The 22,843-nt window shown below is 36.6% G+C and overlaps 3 protein-coding genes across 7 annotated transcripts in view; 2 read left to right on the top strand and 1 right to left on the bottom strand.

Moving 5' to 3' along the window:
• The window catches only part of LOC307163494 (formyl peptide receptor 2-like), a 322,109-nt gene that overhangs the window by 170,820 nt on the left and 128,446 nt on the right, over positions 1-22,843 (top strand). The window lies entirely within an intron of this gene.
• Positions 4,399-16,200, top strand: rcvrn3 (recoverin 3). The gene is made up of 4 exons (XM_079879052.1): positions 4,399-4,846; positions 6,394-6,781; positions 12,703-12,814; positions 13,842-16,200. The coding sequence occupies exons 2-4, from the start codon at positions 6,401-6,403 to the stop codon at positions 13,922-13,924; spliced, it is 576 nt and encodes a 191-aa protein (XP_079735178.1). The 5' UTR covers positions 4,399-4,846; positions 6,394-6,400; the 3' UTR covers positions 13,925-16,200.
• LOC307163142 (germ cell-specific gene 1-like protein) lies at positions 15,310-22,164 on the bottom strand. Of its 4 annotated transcripts, none has more exons than XM_079879049.1 (8): positions 22,084-22,164; positions 20,992-21,446; positions 20,426-20,643; positions 19,715-19,909; positions 18,188-18,235; positions 17,948-18,106; positions 17,506-17,617; positions 15,310-16,733 (listed from the first exon to the last, which is right to left on the bottom strand). In XM_079879049.1, the coding sequence occupies exons 3-8, from the start codon at positions 20,619-20,621 to the stop codon at positions 16,334-16,336; spliced, it is 1,110 nt and encodes a 369-aa protein (XP_079735175.1). In that variant the 5' UTR covers positions 20,622-20,643; positions 20,992-21,446; positions 22,084-22,164; the 3' UTR covers positions 15,310-16,333. The 4 variants fall into 4 exon arrangements, with proteins under 4 accessions (XP_079735175.1, XP_079735176.1, XP_079735174.1 ...); XM_079879050.1 differs by having other exon boundaries at positions 20,992-21,461; positions 22,084-22,150; XM_079879048.1 differs by having other exon boundaries at positions 20,992-21,394; positions 22,084-22,146.

Below are 22,843 nucleotides of genomic sequence, written 5' to 3'. Positions count from 1 at the left end.
CTAAAATATTTATTAACTTTAGTTATTATTACAGTTTTTCTCGATTGTTTAAACACTATAACCAGGCTTTTGAACTAAAATTTCAAAACCATAACGCCATTTATCAAAAAGCACACCCATTTCACTAAACTATAAACACTATTCCCTGTTTTGACATATGAGTCAGATTTGTTGAACTGTCACTGCAAAACTCTACACACAAATCCCTTCATTTCTCATTGCTTAGAGACCATGTTGTCATTTAGAAAGCACTAGCATTCAAAATTGTTCACTCAAGTCAGCACAGCTTCAGCTCAGTTAGCACACAATTACCCAGGTGGAAACACTAAGAGTCAAAATTTAACACACATCAATCAGATCCTTCAATAGATATAAAAGGGCCCAAATCAGTTTATTGCGTTTTGGAACAATGGATCCAGAAAGACATGAAGGAAGAGATCGAGGAGGGATAAGAATGAGGAGGAGGAAGGGCAAGGACAAGAAGACAAGCAGTGTCAGATGAAATTCAAGCCACTCTAGTTGCCCATGTCTTTATCAATGGTATGACTATGAGGGAGGCTGGGCTACGAGTAAGGCCAAATTTGAGTTGCTTCACCGTCGCCTCGAGAGCCTTCAGGGAGGTGTGGTGGCAAACAAAATTCTATCACTGAATAAGAGACAAACATTTCCAATAGTCTTTGATGAGGTGTATTTTCTTGCAAGAAAAGGCCAGCAGTCGTACAGTCACACAGAGTGGCTGCAGAGTGTGACAGTGAAGGAGGGCATCCTTTCTCCTTTATAGTCTTGACTCCCAGAATGTTATCTTTCTAGGTATTTCAACCATATGTGGAACATTCTTAGACGTGTCCATCATATTGTATCCTTGAGTGGAGGCCCTCCTGTTACGTCCCAACACTCTTTACCATTCCAATACAATTCGAATTCCATATTAGAATATGGTTTGTGTGTGCTCTTTTACTGTCGGTCACACACATCTTACTGTAAGTAAATATAAAAAAATTGTTTGAGGAGAGAGTAAAAAAAAAAAAGAGTAAAAAAAAAGAGTAAAACAGGAAAAAAAAATGTTTTTGTGTGTGTGTGTTTTCTGTGTATGAATAAAACTGTGCCAATGTATCCACTGGTTGTGTCTTTTGTGTTCATCATGTGAAAAGGTTTGTGAGGGCGGGAACCACAAGCAACATAACTTACCAGTTTTGGAAATGTTGTTTTGAATTTATTGCACCAGTGTCTTAGACTATGTTGTAGTGTGTGTGATTTTGAGGGCTTGTGTGTCCTGTCTGAGGGCAAAGTTTGGTTTTTCAGCAAGAGTGAATGGTTTTGAGTGTAGAGCTTAATTTTGACCTGAAAATAGGATGTTTGGGGAATTGGGTGAGACGTTATGGATTTGTGTTTATAGTTTTGAGAATACGAGGCATAATTTCAAGAAATGTGTTTAAGCAATTGAGAAAAACTGTAATTTCACCATTTACTACATTGTTAGAAGCAAAAGTTGTATTTGTTTATATCATTTATTAGACCTGAGCTAACATGAACTAACAATAAATAGTTTTATTTCAGTTATGACAACTCTCTAGCATGGAAATCCAGACCCAAATCCGAAAGATTAAGGGGGCCTGGCATTGAGTAATGAAAACTGCCCAACTCGAGAGACGGTACCAAGCATGCATTTGAAAATCTCACTGCACGCAATTGGATAACACTACGACCAATCACTGTCGTGATTGCGCTGTCACTAGCGCTTTCGCCATTTAGCTCGCCTCTGGCCCGCCTATATCAGATACACCGATTTGATTAGTGCAGCTCGGCTACAAGGGCATAGTTAATGAGCATCATTACTCAATGCCAGAGTAATTCGCTGAGCAAATTCAAGTTGTGCTCTCGCGAAAACTCTGGATTTCCAGGGTAACAACTCTACAACTCTACAAACTCTCAGGATAGTTTGTAAAACATTTTATCAATGTAAATAGAATGTACATAGGTTTGGTCTTGGCGGACTAGATCTGCTATCCGCTGCTTCTGCAGAGCAAGTACGAGCTAAATGCTCTGAACATAAAATTAATGAAAACATGCTGCTGCTAGAGAGAAGGAAACCCCCTGTAGCAGATCTATAGGCAAGTGGTGCTGGGGAGGTGGAAGGTACGAATTGGCATAGCATGCAGAGATTTTGGCTGCTTCTCAATTCTTATTTGTGCATCCTCGCTTCCTTTCCTCACGTCTCTGCTCCAACCCCTGTAGGATGCGAGGGAATGCTGCAAGGAAAGAAAATGAGGACGGAGGAATCGAAGGAAAGCTTATTTGTATAGTGGAATATTCTTGATCACTCAAGCGTCACTTCACTGCGTCATCAGCTGCGCTCAAAGGATCTGCACTTATATTGTTAAAGTTTGGTTATTTAAGAAATTAATAAATAATAAAGATAAAGCAAGATACCCTGTTGATATATGTGTGATATATGAACTGCAAAGGTAAAGTATAAATTAAAATTATTGTGACAGATGTGAAGGGGTAGGAGAATTTATACGTGTGCAGGTTTCTCGACACGAAAGACTTCCGCATAGGATACACATGTGCATCCTCGCTCATAACTCCTCTGGAAGCTTCCTCACTCCTTGTTCCTCGCCTCCTCACGGTGCAATTAGAGAATTGAGATGTCCTCGATCAGTTTCCAGGTCATAGGATGGAGGACGGAGGAGCGAGGAAACGAGGAGGGATATTGAGAAGCACCCAGTGTATTCATTTGGATGTGTTGTGGTTATAAAGGGAAATGGTAATTTATACTTGAAAACAATTGGCTGAGAACCTTACATTGAATGAACCAATCAGAACGTGAATAGAATTTCATTAACAAGTAACATTAACAAAGGTTAATAAATACTGTAACAAATGTATTGTTCATTCAATGTTAATTAATGCTTTAACTAATGGAACCTTATGGTACAGTGTTACCATGGTAAGAAAAATGATCAAACATATGTTTTTTCCCCTTCTTTAATTTATGGATACTATACAAACCAACAATTTTCAGCTACTACAAGACTTTTCACAATTTAAGGCCAGGTTTCACAGACAGGGCTTAGATTAAGCCAGGATTAGGCCTTAGTTCAAATAGGGCATTGAAGTAGCTAAAAAAAAAAAAACATTACCGGTGTGCATCTTGAGACAAAACAATGGCACTGACATGTTTTAAGATATGTCAGTGCAAGTTGCTTTCAGTTAAAACAGCTCAAACATGCATTTTAGTCTGAGACTAGGCCTTGTCTGTGAAACTGGGGGTAGCCTAAATGTTATTTGTCCATTTAATTTTGATGTGTTAGTAAATAGCAAAAAAAAAAAGATAGATTTAAACTGTATTTCATGTTAAGCAGTCATTGACCAGCTACATTCATGTTCACATTTCTTAAAAAGAAAAAAAAGTACACTGACTACAGATGGGCATATAGGCATAGCCACTATAGATTAGTCACAATAGATTGGGATTCCCTGTGTTAAATCTTGTGACCCGCTCACTGGGGAGCGTTTACATTAAATTGACATTATGTGGGTTTAATCAAGTAGACGTAATTAACTGTATACCAGTCATTAAATGACCTGCCAGAAGCTTGACATTCTTTCCCTGTCACGTGTTGTTGTTCTTTCCCTCCTTAAACAACACCTGTTTATTTCTCTCTTTATAGAGCAAATGTTGAGGGATTGTCTGGTATGGGGACATTATCGTAGGCAGGACGAGGTAGACTAGGGACAGTAAGCTGATCAGAACAAGACTGTCAGGATGTATTTATGACCCAGGGAAAATCCAACGCTATAAAAGGAGCAAAGATAAACTTAATGTTAGAGAAGGATACAGATTAAAAATAAGGACAGCTTGTATAGAATGTCACTAGGCAACATTTAAATTGGAGCGATTTTGAAGCATTTTGGTTTTCTCTTTCTGTTTTAAAATACATAAATTGCCCTTTACATGACTGCTATCATCCTTCCAATAAATAAATAAAAACCTCAATAAAAAAGGCTTGTCTGGGGGCTGTATTCAAGTGAGCAGATATTCAACATTCAAATTTAATTAATTAAATTAATTAATTAATTCAGGATGTGACATTTTTTTCCCAGTCATCTAAATGGCAAAAAGTTTACCTGAATTCACCCCTAAATAAATAAATGTTTTTAATCATTAATAATCTAATAATGATGCATCACATAAGAATTTCAAGTAAACTTTTGTCTTTTTATAGCTGCCTTAAAGGTAATTGTCTTTTTATAAGTGCATTAACAGTTTTTATTTCAAAGGTCACTAAAGCACATCAAAATGCTGTAAATCTGGGCAGCACACCAAGAGGGAAAGACCATCACCACTTAGTTTAATGAGATTTATGAAGATCTGAACGGAAATCCCTCTCTCTAGACACTGAACTATGCAACCCTTGAGGATAATACTGTGGAAGTATACGTTTTGTATTTAAAGATGGCAATCTTAGCCATGGTATTGTTCAAATAAAGCAACCAATACCACAAATAACAAACTACAAAAATCTAATCATAAAACAAAATGTAAAAATCTTTTGTTGTGGCAAACAGTTCATCTCATCAAGGTGTACTTTATTTTAGCCATTTGTCAGAGCCTTTTAGCTGAAACAGTGGATATAATGAATATGGGGTTAAAAAGAACAGAACAGAAACTGTGCATTATGAAATTGAAATCTCTTTCTGTCTGAGCCTTGTGCAATCTTGTGTAATTGACTTAACCCAGTATGCAGAGGTAGCCACCTCCTTCAACACCGCCTCATTACTCTTCCACACTCCACCTTGATTACTTGCCCTGTGATTCTTCATCCTTGAACCACAACCACAGGTAAGCATGTTGTTTTCTATTTAATTTCTCACACACATATATATTGATCTCTCAGAGTACAATGATAATCAGATCTTGCATATTCTTTGCTGCAGAGTTGCACATAATATTAATCATTATATCACTACATGAAACATTTGTCAAAGCATCCCAGTCAGCACTGCATAGAACTTCTTATATCCTCCTGAGTTAATTTTATTATGTGATTTTGTGTTTATTATTTCTTCATTTCTTTTAATGAGCTCTATGCACAATAAATAAAGCTATGGATGGATCTTAAATCAGGCAAAATCTGTAAAATAGTTTGGGCAAAAATGCATAGACTAAAATGTTTTTTGTTTACTGCAGTTCATTAGGACACTTAAGGCATAGCCACTGACTAAAAAATGTTGTTAATAGTTCACATATGCACAAAAAAATCAACCATAATTTGTATAAGTTACAATTTGTAAATTTCTGCAGGCAAAAATAACCATAGATATAGATATGTATATGTATGCCACAGTCGACCGCTCCAGACACATTGGCACGCCCGCCTTTTTGGAAAGGTCAGTGTTTCACAGTGTTGGGAAGGTTACTGTGGAAATGTAATAGGTTACAGATTACAATTTACCCTATTTAAAATGTAATAAGTAGAGTAACTATTTTAATATTAATAGGAAACCTTTTAATGTCGTATTAGCTTACAACTTCATCTTGTATTGTGTTAGTTTAGCTAAATCATCTGCTGAAATCTATTGCAAATATAGATGTTCACAGCCAACTTGCACTCAAATATTAACAGACCGGCTTTAAGCCTTCCAATATGGTAGACTGCTAAGGTAGTATGGCGGCCCATAGAAACAGCCACTGACAGGAAGAGACATATTGCAGATGAGCAAACACTATAAAACTAAATTTTGCAGATGAGCAAACACTCTAAAACTACATCTTGCAGATGTAAATGTAGATATTAAATAGACGTCTCCATGATGTACGTGTGCTATCAGGGGTGAGGATTTGGGGAGAGAAACGAGAGATTCTTAGTGCAGTCCAGTGAATTATTCATGGGATATTTTGTCATTTAAAATGGGAGAGCAGACCACAAATGCGAAGTAGGTCGAATACAGCAGAATACAAAGGGAAAAAGAGGAAAAGAATACAGCGACTGAAAAGAGCTCTTGTGATAGATATTCTTGTAATACCACCTTGTAATACCTTGTAATATGTTTCAGTCTTTTTGAGTGAAACTTCCCCAAACCTCCCATTATCTAAAACGCAGAAGGCTCATTAGGAAAAAGGTGGATACTCAAGTGCAATAAACATGACTAGGTCAAGATATTAAAAATGGAGGGATTTGTCTATGGACTATCAATGGTTAGGCCTAAATCTTAAATCGCACACTATGGCCCTGTCCCAAATGGCACCCTAAACACTTAAGAATAAGCACTTTTGTTACGTAACGCTGCTTTGACTGACCCTGAGTGACTAACATCCCATCTGATTCTTACCAAGGACACAATTACAAGCCTTTGTTAGTGTATCAATTTCCTCTGTATTACTCAAAGGGAAGCCATGGGAAACGCACAGAGTGGAGGGATTCCCAGAGAGATCCTGGATGACCTCAAGCTGACCACCAGGTTCTCTGAAGCTGATATCACCCAGTGGTACGATAACTTCCAGAAGCAGTGTCCTTCAGGTCGCATCACTCTACAACAGTTTGAGGAGATCTACGGTAAATTCTTCCCCGACAGTGACGCCAAGACCTATGCCCAACACGTTTTTCGGTCCTTTGATGCCAATGATGATGGAACATTAGACTTTCAGGAGTACGTTGTTGCTCTTCACATGACCTCCTCAGGCAAGTCCACCTCGAAGCTGGAGTGGGCTTTCTCACTGTTTGATGTGGACAAGAATGGTTACGTCACAAAACCTGAAGTGATTGAACTCAGCCAGGTAAGAAATTGAACAGATTTCACATAAAATGTACAAGAACAGCTGCTGAAGGAGCTGTGTTCTCCATCCTACTGGACAAATTCCACAGATTGAGTTCCCAAGATCTATCATAGCATGTACTATGAAAAAATATTATGCTTTTCTATTTTCCTGATATTCTTTTTAGCTTTAAGTGTGTCCATTCTGTACCACTAGCATCACCCAAACAAATCATTTTCAAACAGGTTTCCCCCTGAACACTCCCTCCATCTGCCATTGGTCAGACAAACAGATAGTCCTCACAGAACAGATCGCCCCCAGACTCACTGTATGCATTGGTTTAGTCAATGTTAATGCATTGGGCTGGTAATAAGAATAAATAATTTGTATTTATTTCTCTATTAGCCATGCAGTTGATGGGTAAAAGTACCGTCAGAACAGAAACTTACGGAACAACTGCGGTTATAAATTGAGCAAAAATAAATGCCAGACTATTAATTAAATGAAGTGTGATGGCATTTTATGTAGAGATAATTAATGGGCCACTTAAAAATGCCAACACCCTTTGTGAATACATAAAGATAAAACATTATTAACGTAAAATCTGTCCACAGTAAAGGTGAATTAAAATGTTATGTTGCTCTGTGAAATTTTATGGGCGAAATGCAGCCATTACCTTTAAAGTCGGGTCTGATTCGGATTGGCTATCAATGTTTTTTATCGTTCATCATGGTTATAAGTTGTGTTGTGGACTTTGCTATTCTCAGAGAATTAGTATTAACAATAACTCTCTCAGACAGTAAAGGTGCAATTACAATTACCATTGCTCTGTGAAAGTTTGCGCGCGAAATAAGGCCATTTCTGAATTCATGTGATCGGGAGTTTCACAGATTTCACTCGTGTTCCAGTTGGTCACACACATTTTCCACGTTTACCAACAGAAAGTTTCTTGATTTGAAAGTGACTTCTGTGTGAGCTGTGATTCTTATATTGCTACACTATTGACAATGAACAATTTACCTTTTCTGCCTGCAAAATATCCCCAGTGTGACTGGTGGAGCTGGTAAGTTTGCCTGGTGGGGCAAAACCACACCTAAGTCATAAGGGATCACGGCTGAATGAATGCGTCTCAGAGTCTGGGCGTTTTGACGTTTAAACCATAAAGAGCATTTAACATCAAAGCTGACCTAAGATCAGTGATTAGAAGCATGGAGTGACATCACTCTTAAGCCCAAGCTCTATAAGAACTCATTGCGGAGGGAGGCAGAAGGATTCGGTGGTGGGTACTGTGTGAGAGATAAGCGCCTCAATGTGCAATCAGGATTTAAGACCACGGGCACAGGAGGATTCAATGACATGTCAACTCTTAAGCCTCCTTCTCAGAAATGGCCGATCAATTTCCCAGGGAGTAGTGTAGGGTTTTGGACAGAGATGTTGCAGATGAATCATCAGAATAAATGATATCCCTTATTTATGTTATATCATCTAGAGACAGTCAACTTGTCATGGGTGAGGTGGTTAAGATCAAGCACACGACGAAGGAGATACAATAGGATACTTCAATTCAAAACTTAGACCAGAAAAACAAACAACCACAAATCACTGATAACAATATATAATGCAAGACAAACGAACAGGGAGAAAGCTGGTCCAAAGCAGGACTTATGTTGTGAGAACTAAACATGCGTTATTGGGTTGTGGCTGTTGTACGTGAGTACTCATGGTGACAATAGAGTTTCCTTTAAATGCCTGTGCTATTAAACACTGTAAACCCGAATAAGTTGTCAAAACTAAAAAAAAAAATTGGTATTTGAAGTAAGCAGAACTGGCAGATTTTTATTTTGAACACATACATTTTAATTGTACTTAAAGGAGAACTCCGGTCAATTTTAACATTGAGCTCATTTTTTTGTACATTTGGAGTGCTGTCAATACAGAGAACAACGACAAAAATCGGTGTTGCCAACACCGAGTTATTCTATTTTTAAAATTTGCACCCTGTTGACTTCAATGGGGCAAGTACTAAACCTGCTTTTAGCCTCTTAACATCCTTGATGTGTCATTACAAGTGCACAGAAAATGTGAGTGATTCCTTCTGAGTGAACACGAGTGAGTCTGACTGCAGTAGATGTGAAAGAAATGTATAAAAATGATGTTATTTAAGCCAGCGCAAATACCTTTGTTTACATCCTGTTTTTCGGTTGAAGTCCAAAGTAGTCGATTGCAGAGTTCACACGCATAGGTTTAATACCTATGATCACGCGCGTGAACTCGGCAATCGACTACTTTGGACTTCAACCGAAAAACAGGATGTAAACAAAGGTATTTGCGCTGGCTTAAATAACATAATTTTTATACATATCTTTCACATCTACTGCAGTCAGACTCACTCGTGTTCACTCAGAAGGAATCACTCACATTTTCTGTGCACTTGTAATGACACATCAAGGATGTTAAGAGGCTAAAAGCAGGTTTAGTACTTGCCCCATTGAAGTCAACAGGGTGCAAATTTTAAAAATAGAATAACTCGGTGTAGGCAACACCGATTTTTGTCGTTGTTCTCTGTATTGACAGCACTCCAAATGTACAAAAAAATGAGCTCAATGTTAAAATTGACTGGAGTTCTCCTTTAACTTGCATTAAGATACATTAACTTGAAATATATGAGTAAGCTAATTCATATATTTTGCATACAAGTTTCATACAAGTTAATAAAACTCAAAACAATTAAACAATTCCAATTACTTGAAATGTGTCAGTTTTGTGAACTCAAAAGAAAAAGATGTTGTAAATGCTCATAAAAGTTAATTTGATTGAACTAATTAGTTTATTTTAAGTTTACCCTACTTAAACCAATTAATTATTTTGAGCATTAGGGTTTACAGTATGTTTAATTCAGATAAACTAAAAATTGCCCAGCAAGATTCTTCAAACTGTTGTAGCTTTGCCATGACAAAAAAATTGGTCATAAAAGAAGACGCTCTTGTGATAACGCTGAGAATGTGACATATTTTTGTTGCGTTTTGAATCGTGTTAAAACCCCTGGTTTATTGTGTTGAAACAGATCACCCTAAAATAAAAATTATTTTGTCATTTACTCGCATGTCTGTAAGTCAACCTGTATGACTTTCTTTCGTGGGACATATAAGGAGAAAGTTCACACTGCATCACATTCAATAAAAATGAATGTCCACTCCAACGTAACATAACATCCTGTGTATTGTAAGTGGGCTCTGCAGTTATGTTGTCTGCGGCTTTAAATGCTCAAACTCTCTTAAAGGGATAGTTCACCCAAAATTTTTTATTCTGTCAGCATTTAATCACCCTCAAGTTGGTAACCAGACAGTTGACAGTAGTCAATGACTTCCACAGTCATTTTTTTTCCTATTATGGTAGTAAATATATCGTCAACTGTCTGGTTACCAACATTCTTCAAAATATATATTTTTTTGTGTTCAACAAAAGAAAGCAACTCATACAGGTTTGGAACAACTTGAGGATAAGTAAATCATTTTTTGGGTGAACCATCCCTCTAAGTTGGATGGATTCTGATTGGTTGCTAATGTTTTTATCATTCACCATCAGGAACAAATCTTTCTGAAAGTGATTCCAATGATATCATTCCTATGTGTCCTTCCTTATCATTATAGTTGTGATGTGTTGTGGACTTTGCTATATTCTCAAATAATTAGAATGATTATTTAAACTTTATAGTTATTGTTCTTGGTGTGAGGCCTTATACACAATTGTAAGACTGGAAAAATTGGAAGAGTGGGCAACTCTCTGAGAGAACAAAGGGAATTAACATTTGAACTCACTCTTGTGCACCATTCAAGATGCAAGTCTCACCTCAGAATCATCCTAATCTATATCTCTTTTCTCTTCCCCCATTCCTTCTCTCTCATGCTGAGATCACCAAAATTCACCCAAGAATCTATATGGTTTAATGTGAATAATTATCATACAGTATTACACATGTTTGGTATCATTTGAAAAGTCTCAGTGCGACTGGTACAAAGGTCTCATACCCACAGAAGTAAACCAAAAAGGTAATAAGGTGTGGAGAGTTTAGAGATATCTTGTTAACATGCTGCGGGTGTGCCCCCATGTAAATCAACCTCTGTCCCAGGTAAGTCTGGGACGTGATTAATGCAAATTCCCACTGTGAACTCATGTTTACATTTGAAAAGAGGTTTCTGCCTTGGTCAGTATTTAGGGAGGTGCTGAAGAAGGCTTGTGGTGATTTGTAGCTCAAATTAGCTTGTGATGCTGAGAGTGGCCAAGACTCTCAGCATCATGTATTTTCTAATGTCGGGTTCGCATCTTTTCTTTTTATTCCAGAGCATTTGATGTTTTGTATTTATTATCTTTGAACTGTGGGAAACCACAGCATGGCCAATCCAAAGCTATTATAAGACAAGTAAAGTTGGTTGACTTATATCTGTAGTGGCCATACCTCTACTGAAGTAAACGTTACTTAAATTTCAAGTGTATGCAATCACGGGGGCTATATAAAAATGTCTTTGATTGTGTAAGCATGAATGCGACCAATCTCAGGTATATAGCAATTACCTCTGTTTGGTGACCGAAGCTGGCAAGATTGTGATCGTGAGACCCATGTTAAACAAGGCGTGAGGACCTCTGAGCAACATAGCTTCCTAATATGAACGGGTAAAATATAAGTAAAGAGTTAAATAGAACAATCAAATGTATTGCTTAACTATATAATTGACCAATAACTAATTGGCAATCTAACTCAAATTCGAGGTCGTGATAAAATGGAGTCAGATATAAAATGGAGTCAGATAAATGGTGGTGGTGATGGCGCAGTGGATAAGACACATGCCTTTGGTGTGAGAGACCCGGGTTCGAACCCACTGTGAGACACCAATGTGTCCCTGAGCAAGACACTTAACCCCTAGTTGCTCCAGAGGCGTGCGACCTCTGACATATATAGCAATTGTAAGTCGCTTTGGATAAAAGCGTCAGCTAAATGAATAAAATGTAAATGTAAATGTAGATAAAAGCTTAAATGGAATTAAATTACTTTGCCACGCGGAAAGAGGGTAACACGCAAAAACCTTCACCCGTCCTACCGGAAACCCCCATTTGGACCGTTAATTGGGTTTACACAATATTCCAAGTCTTCTAAAGTCATGCAATATGTTTGTGTGGACAGACCAAAATTTAAATAGTTATTTGCTGAAAATTTCCTTTTTAGCATAACTCATGTTCTGGATATTGACTCTTTTTTCCGGTTTGAAAAGTTGCAGAATGATTCATTTAACTGAAAGTCTGCTAATTTTGGTTTTTCATTTATAATACCTTTTCACGCTGTTCATGCAGATTTATATTTTGGGTCAGAAGAGCACTCCAAATCTTAATCTTGCCAAATCTCTTAAGTAAGATTGGCACAGCTGGCACTATTTCATCTATTTGTATGACCATTGTTAGGTAACTTCAGTTATATTAGGGTGAATCAAATCAACATGCAAACAAATCACCAAACAAGCAAGTTAAGCTCTAAAGAAGGAGTAAGACATATATAGCACTCAGGCCAAACACATAGAGAGCTGAGGGAATGTGGGGAGAAATAAATTTAGCACATAGCCTAAACAAAATCCATTAAAACTGAGCTAAGCATGGATTACAGAACAAAATAACAGATTTAGAAATACGCCTTTGTGCGTCATAAGATGTTATCCAAAGAATAGGCCCATGTAATGGCCAACAACAACATCACCCCAAAATAGAAAAGACCTCTGAAGGCTAAACATAAAAAGTCATAGTAATTATTTATGATAGGAATACTATTACTATTTTACTATTGCTATTTTAGTGACCCTGACTATACTATTGCATAAAGTTGTACAGTGTATTCAGGATTCTGTTATTTAATTCAAGCCAGTAACTTGATCCAGCTCTCTCTGATTTCCCATCAGGCCCTTTTCAAACTCATACCCAAAGAGAAGCAAGCAAATCTTCCCAGTGATGAGAGCACACCTGAGAAGAGAGCAGAGAAACTCTGGGCCATCTTTGACAAAAAGGACAATGGTAAGAAAACTAAAGATGGCCTGTTCTTAGTTGTTATTTATGGAAGCTTGTTACCGCCATGGAATAAAAAAATAAAAAAGGTAATTGTGACTTTTTATTTACACTGTTTTTTTTTACAGTTTATGCCCTGGTTTCACAAACAAGGCTTAAACTGAACGCAACTTGCACTGGTATATCTAAAAATATGTCAGTGCCATTGTTTTGTCACAAGATGCACACCAGTTGTGTTTTTTCAAAGTCACATTTATAAAAGCTACTTAGATGTCCTTATTAAACTAAGGCCTAATCCTGGCTTAATCTAAGCCCTGTCTGTGAAACCAGGCACACGTGTCACAATTTGGACTTTATAACTAACAATTGCGAGTTTATATCTTACAATTCTGAGAGAAAAAAGTCAGAATTGCCAGACATAAACTCACAATTACGAAAAAAAAAGTCAGAATTGGGAGTTTATATCTCACAATTCTGAGAAAATTGCCAGAACTGTGAGATAGAAACAGAAAAAAAAAGTCAGGATAACAAGCTTATTTTGTCACAATTACCCTTTTTTTAATCCTGAGTTCATATCTCATAATTCTTACTTTTTTTCTCTGAATTGTGTGACATAAACTTAGTTAAACACTGCAAAATATTATATGATCAATAAGTTTTCACATTGCTTTAACTCACCAAAATAAGTAAAGCAATAGCAATTTCAACTTTTTTAAAAAAAGTTATACAAGGTTCAACTAATTTTTTTACAGGCAGTTTAATGTAATTTAAGTTGAAATGAATTAAACATCCAAGTTGATTGTACTTAAAAATTGAAGGCAGCAACTTTTTTTTTTTTACAGTGAAAGCCTGAAGTCAGAATTGCGAGATATAGTCCGAATAAAATTGTAATTCGGAGAAAAAAGTCTGAATTGTGAGATATAAACGCACATCTGCGAGAGAAAAAACTGTGAAATAATTTTTTTTTTTAAATATTTCAAGCTTCCATAGATATGCAGACAATTTTAACATGGCAAATTCTCTCTCGCACATGCAGAGCGAATCGCAGAGGGGGAGTTCATCCAAACCGTCCAAGAGAGCGAGATTGCACTACGGCTCATTCAGTATGACCATAAATGATCCAATATAACCATGATCGTGCAAACGGCAGTTTTCTCATGCTTGATTTCATGTGCATTTGTTGTAGCCTACATTAAATGTGCTTAAAGATTCACCATCCTTAATTTGTGTCACCAGTGTGTTCTGTTAGTTTTTTCTATTAAGCAATAGATATCTGTTTAAAAAAATAATAATAGTCCATTCCATTTTGACCGTAATATCTAGGTTAAGGGCATACTGTATTTGATTTCTGTCATGCATTTGATGAATTAGTGGTTTTTATTGTCTATGTGAAGTGTGTGTGTTGCAGAGGTGGACAAAGTACACAACTTCCTTACTTGAGTGAAAGTACAGATACTACTGGTCAAATACTACTCCGTATATTACTCCGTTACAAGTAAAAGTTGTAAAGACTCATTTTTACAGTACAGAACTTGTTTTTAAAAGTACTTAAGTATCAAAAGTAAAAAGTAAATGTCAATGCATTGTTTTATTATTGTTGCATAGTTGTATGTAATACTTACAGTACTTTATGCCTCTGAATCTATGCCTGCCCTCATATCAATATCAAATTTATTTCTAGAACACAGTTCTAGTGGGATTGAATGTGAGATTGAATAAGTGCACTCAATAACATCCACAATGGTTTCGGACACCCAAATGGCTGTTCCCTCAAATAATGCCCTATTTAAAGTTTTTTGGCTTTCAGTATGAATATGTTTGCCTTACTGTTATCTATAAGCTAGTGTGCTCCAAAACAATGACAAAATTCGCATTTGGAAGACCAAACCCAACTTTGAAAATGTTTATTACGTCAAACCGACTTTATTTACCAACCAAAATCCAATCTGACATCAGGTTCTGACGTCAACCCGACTTTCATTTCCAACCAAAATGCAACCCCTGCAACCAAAATCATCCCCTGACTGACGGTACTTCATTCTACTCAAGGACCTTGACAGAATTGTAGTGGAGTAAAAAGTACGATATTTGTCTTTCAAATAGTGAAGTTAAAGTAAAAAGTTTCCAGAAAAAGATAATACTCAAGTAAAGTACAGATACTCAAAAAGTGTACCTACTCAAGTAAATGTACTTTGTTACTGTCCACCTCTGGTGTGTTGCTTCCCATTCGCCTGTCTCTTGGATCTTTTGCTTATTAAACCTGCATTGGATTATATTCGTCTTCCTCGTCTGCCTGCCAGCAACCCCGCGTACCACATACCTTATACAGTAATTCTAATAGACTTTTTTAGATTGTAGTGTGGAGGTTCATGTTCAGTTACAGTTGTTTAGTGTCCAGTGGGGTATCAAAATGTGTTGGGATTGAAACCGATGTGAAATTGTTGAAGTTGTTTAATTATTCTCTCACATTAAGATATGGTGTCATTGCTTTTTATTTTTTATTTCATCCAAACAAGCTTTACATGGTTTATTTTTGCACTATATTACACTGTAATATTATTATTGCATTACACACCACAAGTATTCTCTTTTTTTAAGACGGCTAACAACGTCTTTGGCCAGGGTTGGATCTTTTTTTAAATGACAACAAATGCAATTGTGTGTCTGCTTTTACCATAATATGCATGCTGTAACCTAACCATTGAGACAATTTTCTTTTAAGAAAAACATAAGAAAAGCAGTTTGTCCCTTTGATTTTCTTTCGGAGCATTTCTCATTCTCTCCATCTCTCACTTGATCTCTGTCTCTTACTGGGGAGATTATTCGCATAATCTTCTGTCCAGCTTTTGAAAGCATCTGTCTAAAGCTGCTGGTATTCCTCTGTTTGTTGTAATCTGTCCATCACTCCATCTTGTTGTATATTCAGATTATGTGATATTGTGCTTGGTGAAAAAAAAAAAAAAAAATTGAATTGAAGAAGAATGATTGTTTGATTGACAAAAGATAGAGAGCCAGATGTAATCCGAATGAGCCTCCCAGGCATAATTGAAAGCACAAATGTTCTTAGAATTCCTGAAGCTAAAACTCTCGATCTGAATCATTGAGTGAACAAACTTTTGAAGAAAGATTTTTGGGACAAGAGCACATTTAACACGGGGTCCCACTCTTGTGTGCAATTGTAAGGACTTAAATGACATTTAATGCTTAAATTACAGTCCATGCATAAGAAAAAATTCCAAAAGCATCTCCAGTATTTTGAGAAAAGAATAAAAGGATAAGGATCTCCACTTGTGTTTATTCGGAATATGCTGATTACGTGAACACAGGAATATTTGAATAGCTGCAATACATGTAAACGTCTTTTTCAGAATAAAGGCTTAACCAAAGTATGGAACTTAATACGAAAATGATATGCATGTAAACTTGGTCACTGATGCTGCCGATGATGAAGGACTCCTGCAGTTTAGTTGGGCGTTCTTCTGTGCGAATGTCCCTTAAATCAGAGCCAGACCTTATTATCGTGTCTCCTCAGCACATTTCATCATTCCCTTCCCCCTCTAATGCATCTTCCATCTCATCCATTTCTCTCTCGCAGTCCTCGCATCCCTCTCTCCCGCACCCCCTCACCAGTACCAGTCCGTGAGGACTTTTCACTCCCACCATACCCCCAACAGACCCTTCCTCCCTGGGGGTCCACACAGTGTCGATAAACGCACTCTTCTGGCTTTGCTGAACCAGTTGGCTGACTGAGTAGAGGCTCCCACCACCGGTCGTGATGACCTCATCATAGGGTGGCGCGTGGCTGGCGGCACGGGCCTCCTCCAGACGGATCCGGGCACGGTGCTTCATCTCGATCAGGGTCTTGGTGTAAGAGTTCAGGGTGAATACGGCTGCTGCCATGCAACAGCTGAAGGAGATCCACGCCATGCTGTGGAGGAGCACCAATGGAGACTTAAGTGTGAAATTAGGAGTCAATTATTATTATTTTTTTAATGATGGTTTGCAACTTAAAGTTCAAAAGTTTGGTAAGATTTTATTATTTTTGATATATATATATATATATATTTAGATATATAGATAGGCCTATATATTTAGATATATACTGTTATGCTCTCCTTGGTTGCGTTTATTTGATCAAAAATACTGTAAAAGCAGTAATATTGTGAAATATTATTACAATTTAAAATATTTGTGTTCTCTTTTAATATATTTTAAAATGTAATTTATTTCTTGGATGGAAAAGCTGAATTTTCAGCATCATTACTCCAGTCTACAGTGTCATATGATCCTTCAGAAATATTTGAATATACTGATTTGGTGCTCATGTAACATTTATTATTATTATCAATGATGAAAACAGTTGTGTTGCTTAAATTTAAGAAAACTGTTTACCCAGGATTTTTTAATGAATAGAAAGTTAAACAGTAGCAGGGAACAGCATTTATTTGAAATATAATAAGAAAAGTTATTTATTTAACATTTAATATAATTTATTAATTAATATAACAACATACATATAATTTAACTTTTATAAAACTTTCAGTTTATCTCCCGGTTTAAATAATATAATGAGTCCCAGATTTTCAATGTCATCTCAGCCCACTGTATATTACAGGTATTTGATAGAAAAAAAGAAAAGAAAAGCACAGAAATAAAGGGGAGCAAATAAAAGTATGGACAAGGGAAAGATGGAGACTTACGCAAACGACCAGCCGTAGTCCCAGGTCTGTGGTCTCCAGTCTTTGGGCCCGATGCTGACAGTCATCTGGAATACTGTTGTATACATCATATGTGCCACCATTCCCATCAAACCTAAAATGTAGAAAAGATATGAAGAGTTCAGATGCAAAAGCCTCTAAATGCCATCTGAAATTTTCTTATAGAATGATCATTTTTATCAAACTCGTATATTTAAATTCAATAATTTCACTTAAATGGCAATGAAGATTACCTATTAATTGTCATTTAAGTGAAATTACTGAACTTAAATATACGAGCTTGATAAAAATGATCATTCTATAAGAAAATTTCAGATGGCATTTAGAGGCTTTTGCATCTGAACTCTTCATATAGTTCTCCCTGTTTGTCTCTGTTGCATACTGATTAAGAACCATTTTTTCACCAAAGCTCTCAGAAACTCACCAGACAGCACAGTGCACATGGCAGCAAAAGCATTGATCTTCAGCGCATACATTTCCTTATTGAGACACAGGAGCAGCAGTTCCACCCACATCAGGAGGAAGCCCATCGCCAGGAGGCTGATGTATGCAAACTCTGATATGACTGAGAGCCACAGAACTCCTACAGCATATGAAACAGAAATTAGCTATTTCATGTACATTTGAAGAGCTTTTCTACATGTACAGCTCATAAATATCTCACCTTGTGTTTCTCCAGGGGTCAGTTCAATAAAGCTCCGACATTTCTCACCTGTGAAGAATAATCACAGTCTTTGCCAAATGTTTCTTGGTGAATCAATCTATCTATCTATCTATCTATCTATCTATCTATCTATCTATCTATCTATCTATCTATCTATCTATCTATCTCTATCTGTCTGTTGTCCATCCATCCATCCATCCATCCATCCATCCATCCATCCATCCATCCATCCATCCATCCATCCATCCATCTATCTATCTATCTATCTATCTATCTATCTATCTATCTATCCATTCATTTAGCTATCTGTCCGTCCATATCTATCTATCTATCCATTCATTTAGCTATATCTGTCCGTCCATGCATCCATCCATTTAGCTATCTGTCCATCCATACATCCATCCATACATCCGTTTCTATCTATCTATCCATCCATCTGTTTAGCTATCTGTCTGTCCATCCATCCATCCGTCTATCTATCTATCTATCTATCTATCTATCTATCTATCTATCTATCTATCAATCTATCTATCTATCTATCTATCTATCTATCTATCTATCTATCTATCTATCTATCTATCTATCTATCTATCTATCTATCTATCTATCTATCCGTTTAGCTATCTGTCCATCCATCCATCCATCCATCCATCCATCCATTTAGCTATCTGTCCGTCCATGCATCCATCCGTTTAGCTATCTGTCCATCCATCCATCCATCCATCCATCCATCCATCCATCCATCTATCTATCTATACATCCGTTTATCTATCTATCTATCTATCTATCTATCTATCTATCTATCTATCTATCTATCTATCTATCTATCTATCTATCTATCTATCTATCTATCTATCTATCTATCTATCTGTTTAGCTATCTGTCCATCCATCCATCCATCCATCCATCCATCCATCCATCCATTTAGCTATCTGTCCGTCCATGCATCCATCCGTTTAGCTATCTGTCCATCCATCCATCCATCCATCCATCCATCTATCTATCTATCTATATATACATCCGTTTATCTATCTATCTATCTATCTATCTATCTATCTATCTATCTATCTATCTATCTATCGCATTTAAAACAGTGATGCGTATTATGTAACTTTAGAAACGTATAGCCGTGTCCTCTGAGTTGTGTAAGACTGACTTGTTGAAGCAGATGTTGCGAACTGGGGTGACCCCATGTCAGATAAATGAGAGGAAAGAAATGGCACAACAGGAAACAGATGTTCAAAGGGACTGAATCAGGACATTAGTATCAATAACAGCTTTGACAGATGGCCACATGACAGTTGTTTTATGTGTTAATTGTGTGTTTTACTCATTTCCTTTGGACTCGAATTACTCCATGAATTGGAATTTTACATGAAGAACATTACAAGACTCTATCCAGCCAAAAATAGACAAAGTAATTTTGTCAGTAAAAGTGAATTTTGATGTTTTGTTGCTTTATAATTTTTTCTTTAAAAATGCACATGTATCAGAAAGAAACACAGAAGCATAAACCCTCACAAGCACCTTCACTGTGTTTCTCACAGGACAACCAGAAGCCAGTGTGAAAGTAGCGCAACATGTATTTGTCTTCTCCCGTCTCCCAGATGTAGTGGACTGCATTTGCAAGATTTTTGGCTCTCATTCGGTCCAGTTCCTCCTTCTGCTTTGGGGACATTGTCACATTGGATTCTGGTTTCTTAGGGTCTGCTGTTGGGACTTCTGAGGAAAGAGAGAGAATTTAACTGAATGAAAAAACAATGGAATAAAAAAAAACTGACCGCTTCAAATCTATTCTGTTCGATTTTACACACATACCATCATTTTTGCTATTGACTATAAATGTGCAATGACACTGACGGCCATGTTTTCAATGTTGTCCAGGATCCCTCTTGCATGTAAATAATTCAGTGTTCACCTAATCTGAAGGAAAACCTTTAACATTTAGATGTAGTGATAATCTCCCTGTGTAAGCAGGGTTAAAATGATCTATTAGATTTGTAGAGGTTGTTTGACCTAAAAGATTACACTAAAGCAAGTACTGACCTGTAAATCTCAGTATGAAAGTGCAATAGGTTATTTTCAGAAGATTATTCAGGAGAGTAGTTTCATGAAAAAACACATCTGTATATAGTATGTAAACATAAGATTCTTAGTAATGCTTGTCAAGTGTTTTATGCAATGACTAGGACTGGGAGCTTATTTCCAAACAGTTTTCCAGTGTAGACACATCCTTACCACTTGTGTAAGGCTGGCTGTTGTTCTGTCCGCAGTTCTTCATTTTCACAGGCGACAGACAGAGAGGTTTGACCACTTTATGTGTGCCCTCGCACCAATATGAGGTGCAGAAGGCCAGCACAGAGAGCGCTAGGGCCAGAGAGGTCAGCGAGAGAGACAGCAAGGACCGACTCCTGCGAGACATCTGCTCCAACATGGTGGAATGATACAGATAGTACCTGATACAGCAGATAGCAAAGGAAAGACAACATTCAGGCTCTAAGAAAGAAGCTTTGCGTGCGTATCCACCTACAGATGAAATTAGACTTGAGGAGATGGAAAAAAAAGAGTGGTGGAAATGTGGGCAGTGGTGTATGGGAAAGTAAGATTATTAAACTTAGAAGAAATGATTGAAGCGGCAGGCCAATGTCAAAAGTCAGAGAGGAGGAGTTTACATGAGCGAGGGAAACAAATAGAAATTGAAGATGCAGAATTAAAGGTCAGTGGAAGTGAGATGATGAGCAGAGGATTTAAAGAGAGGGAAAGGAAAAGAAATGAGACAGATGTGAGGAAGTTAAAACACTTGCCAATGCCTTTCTTAGGATTCCATATAAAGTGTTGTTTGTTCACAGCTGGTGAAATGCAGAAATGATCCCTCGGTCCACGACCAACAAATATGGCCAATATGTCCTCAAAGCACCCAAAGTCAAAGGAGATGAAGCTGACAATGAACAATCTTCATGCTGAATGTGTCTCTCGGATATGTTTTTTTTTTTTTTTTGTTCAATCAAGAATGACCTTGTTCTTCTGTTTGTTCTTGCCCATATCTCCCACCTGGCCTCTTTCTTGGAGAGATAAAAATTTCTGGAGTATTTCGTACTTATTCCATGTCTTAATCACCATCGTCTATTTCTTTGTAATCCTTCATGATCTTGGTTAATCTAAAAGGTACATCTGTCTGTCCTGGTCCATCCAGAGCCCCCTATACACCTACATCCACAGACCAGAGATTAAGCATATGTACTATGACGTCTTCAGTATTCTGAAATATGTAGATCTGTGTAAATATATTCATGTGAAAATATTAAATATCAATTGATTATTCACATTTTTTTACCGTTCACTGTAAAAAAAAAAAAAAAAAAAAAAGTTGCTGCCTTAAATTTTTAAGTACAATCAACTTGGATGTTTAGGTCATTTTAACTTAAATTACATTAAACTACAACATTTTTTTGTTGAATCTTGTATAACTTGTTGAAAATTACTTCAATTATTTTGATGAGTTAAAGGCAATGTAAAACATATGTTGTCAACTTAATTAATCATATACATTTTTTTACAGCATATATATATATATATATATATATATATATATATATATACAAACTTTCATCACAGATATATATATAAATACTTATGATCACACGAGGAATGAATAGAATTACATCAACACAATCATGATATACTTGAAGGATATATGCAGTGCAACTGGTAATTCAATTCCATGCAAAAAAAAAAAAAAAAAAAAAAAAAGGCAATTAAATAAATCTTTTTAACATTCTTAAAAAAGTAAAGGCAAAAATCATTTCTGAAAGAAATTTAATTGAAAAAAAAAGAAAATAATTTTTTACACACAAACGTTGATCACAAGTGCAGGAAAAAAAAGAAATACAACCCACCTCAGCCAATGTGTGTCTGTCTCTGCAGTTTCACTTTTATTATCTCACTGTCTCTTTTCTTTTATTCATTCTCAACCGAGTGAATGTTCATGACAAACCCACCCAGATTTCACTTAATCCGCCCAAGTCCATCTGTTCCTTCGATTCTGCCTCTTTCTATAGTTCCATTTAAATCTCTCTCTCTTCGCCCACAACCAGGTTACTGGTTCTCCTCCATGTAAGACTGTTGAATTAAACGATTCTCTTTAGATGTTCACAGTGTCAAGTCCTCCCAAGCACATGTATTTTGTTTATTATATAATCTTAAGAGCTTTTTCAGACTGCATTGTATCTTCATGGACTGCATATAAAACCAAGCCATGTAACTACAGTGGTGTAGGACAATTCTTTATTTCTCTTCTTTCATCAGTTAAGGAATGCAGTAGCCTTAAGGTTAAGAATATGTTAGGTTCAGTACCAAATGGCAGTGGGCCTGCAATTATTTTGCTAAAAACGGTTTAAAAAAAAAAAAAAAAAAAACCTTATGGAATTTCTTTTTTTTTCTGAAACCCTTTTCTCTACATTAATACTGAGATGGTGAGTCTTGGAGATCCCACTAGAATCATGTTCCCCCTGGTGGTTAAAAGACAATAGTGCAATAACATGACTGAAACGGGCTCTTTCTCAAGGTTTTCAAAATTATTTTCTGTGGTAATTAATAGTATGCTGCCAATAAGGCTTACAGTAAGTTCATTTCAAGCTATTTAACTTAATCTGTTTT

Source organism: Squalius cephalus, assembly GCF_949319135.1.
Source record: "Squalius cephalus genome assembly, chromosome: 8".
Lineage (NCBI taxonomy): Eukaryota > Metazoa > Chordata > Actinopteri > Cypriniformes > Leuciscidae > Squalius > Squalius cephalus.
This window is presented reverse-complemented; position numbering and strand designations above follow the sequence as displayed.

What these genes read in the sequence shown, in the direction of transcription:
- LOC307163142 (XM_079879049.1), bottom strand. Translation starts at nt 20,621, where the DNA reads ATGTTGGAGCAGATGTCTCGCAGGAGTCGGTCCTTGCTGTCTCTCTCG. An exon ending in CAGCCAGCCTTACACAAGTG is followed by an intron (nt 19,910 to 20,425) that starts GTAAGGATGTGT and finishes CTCTTTCCTCAG; the next exon opens with AAGTCCCAACAGCAGACCCT. An exon ending in GACTACGGCTGGTCGTTTGC is followed by an intron (nt 16,734 to 17,505) that starts GTAAGTCTCCAT and finishes GCTCCTCCACAG; the next exon opens with CATGGCGTGGATCTCCTTCA.
- rcvrn3 (XM_079879052.1), top strand. Translation starts at nt 6,401, where the DNA reads ATGGGAAACGCACAGAGTGGAGGGATTCCCAGAGAGATCCTGGATGAC. An exon ending in AAGTGATTGAACTCAGCCAG is followed by an intron (nt 6,782 to 12,702) that starts GTAAGAAATTGA and finishes ATTTCCCATCAG; the next exon opens with GCCCTTTTCAAACTCATACC. An exon ending in CTTTGACAAAAAGGACAATG is followed by an intron (nt 12,815 to 13,841) that starts GTAAGAAAACTA and finishes TCGCACATGCAG; the next exon opens with AGCGAATCGCAGAGGGGGAG.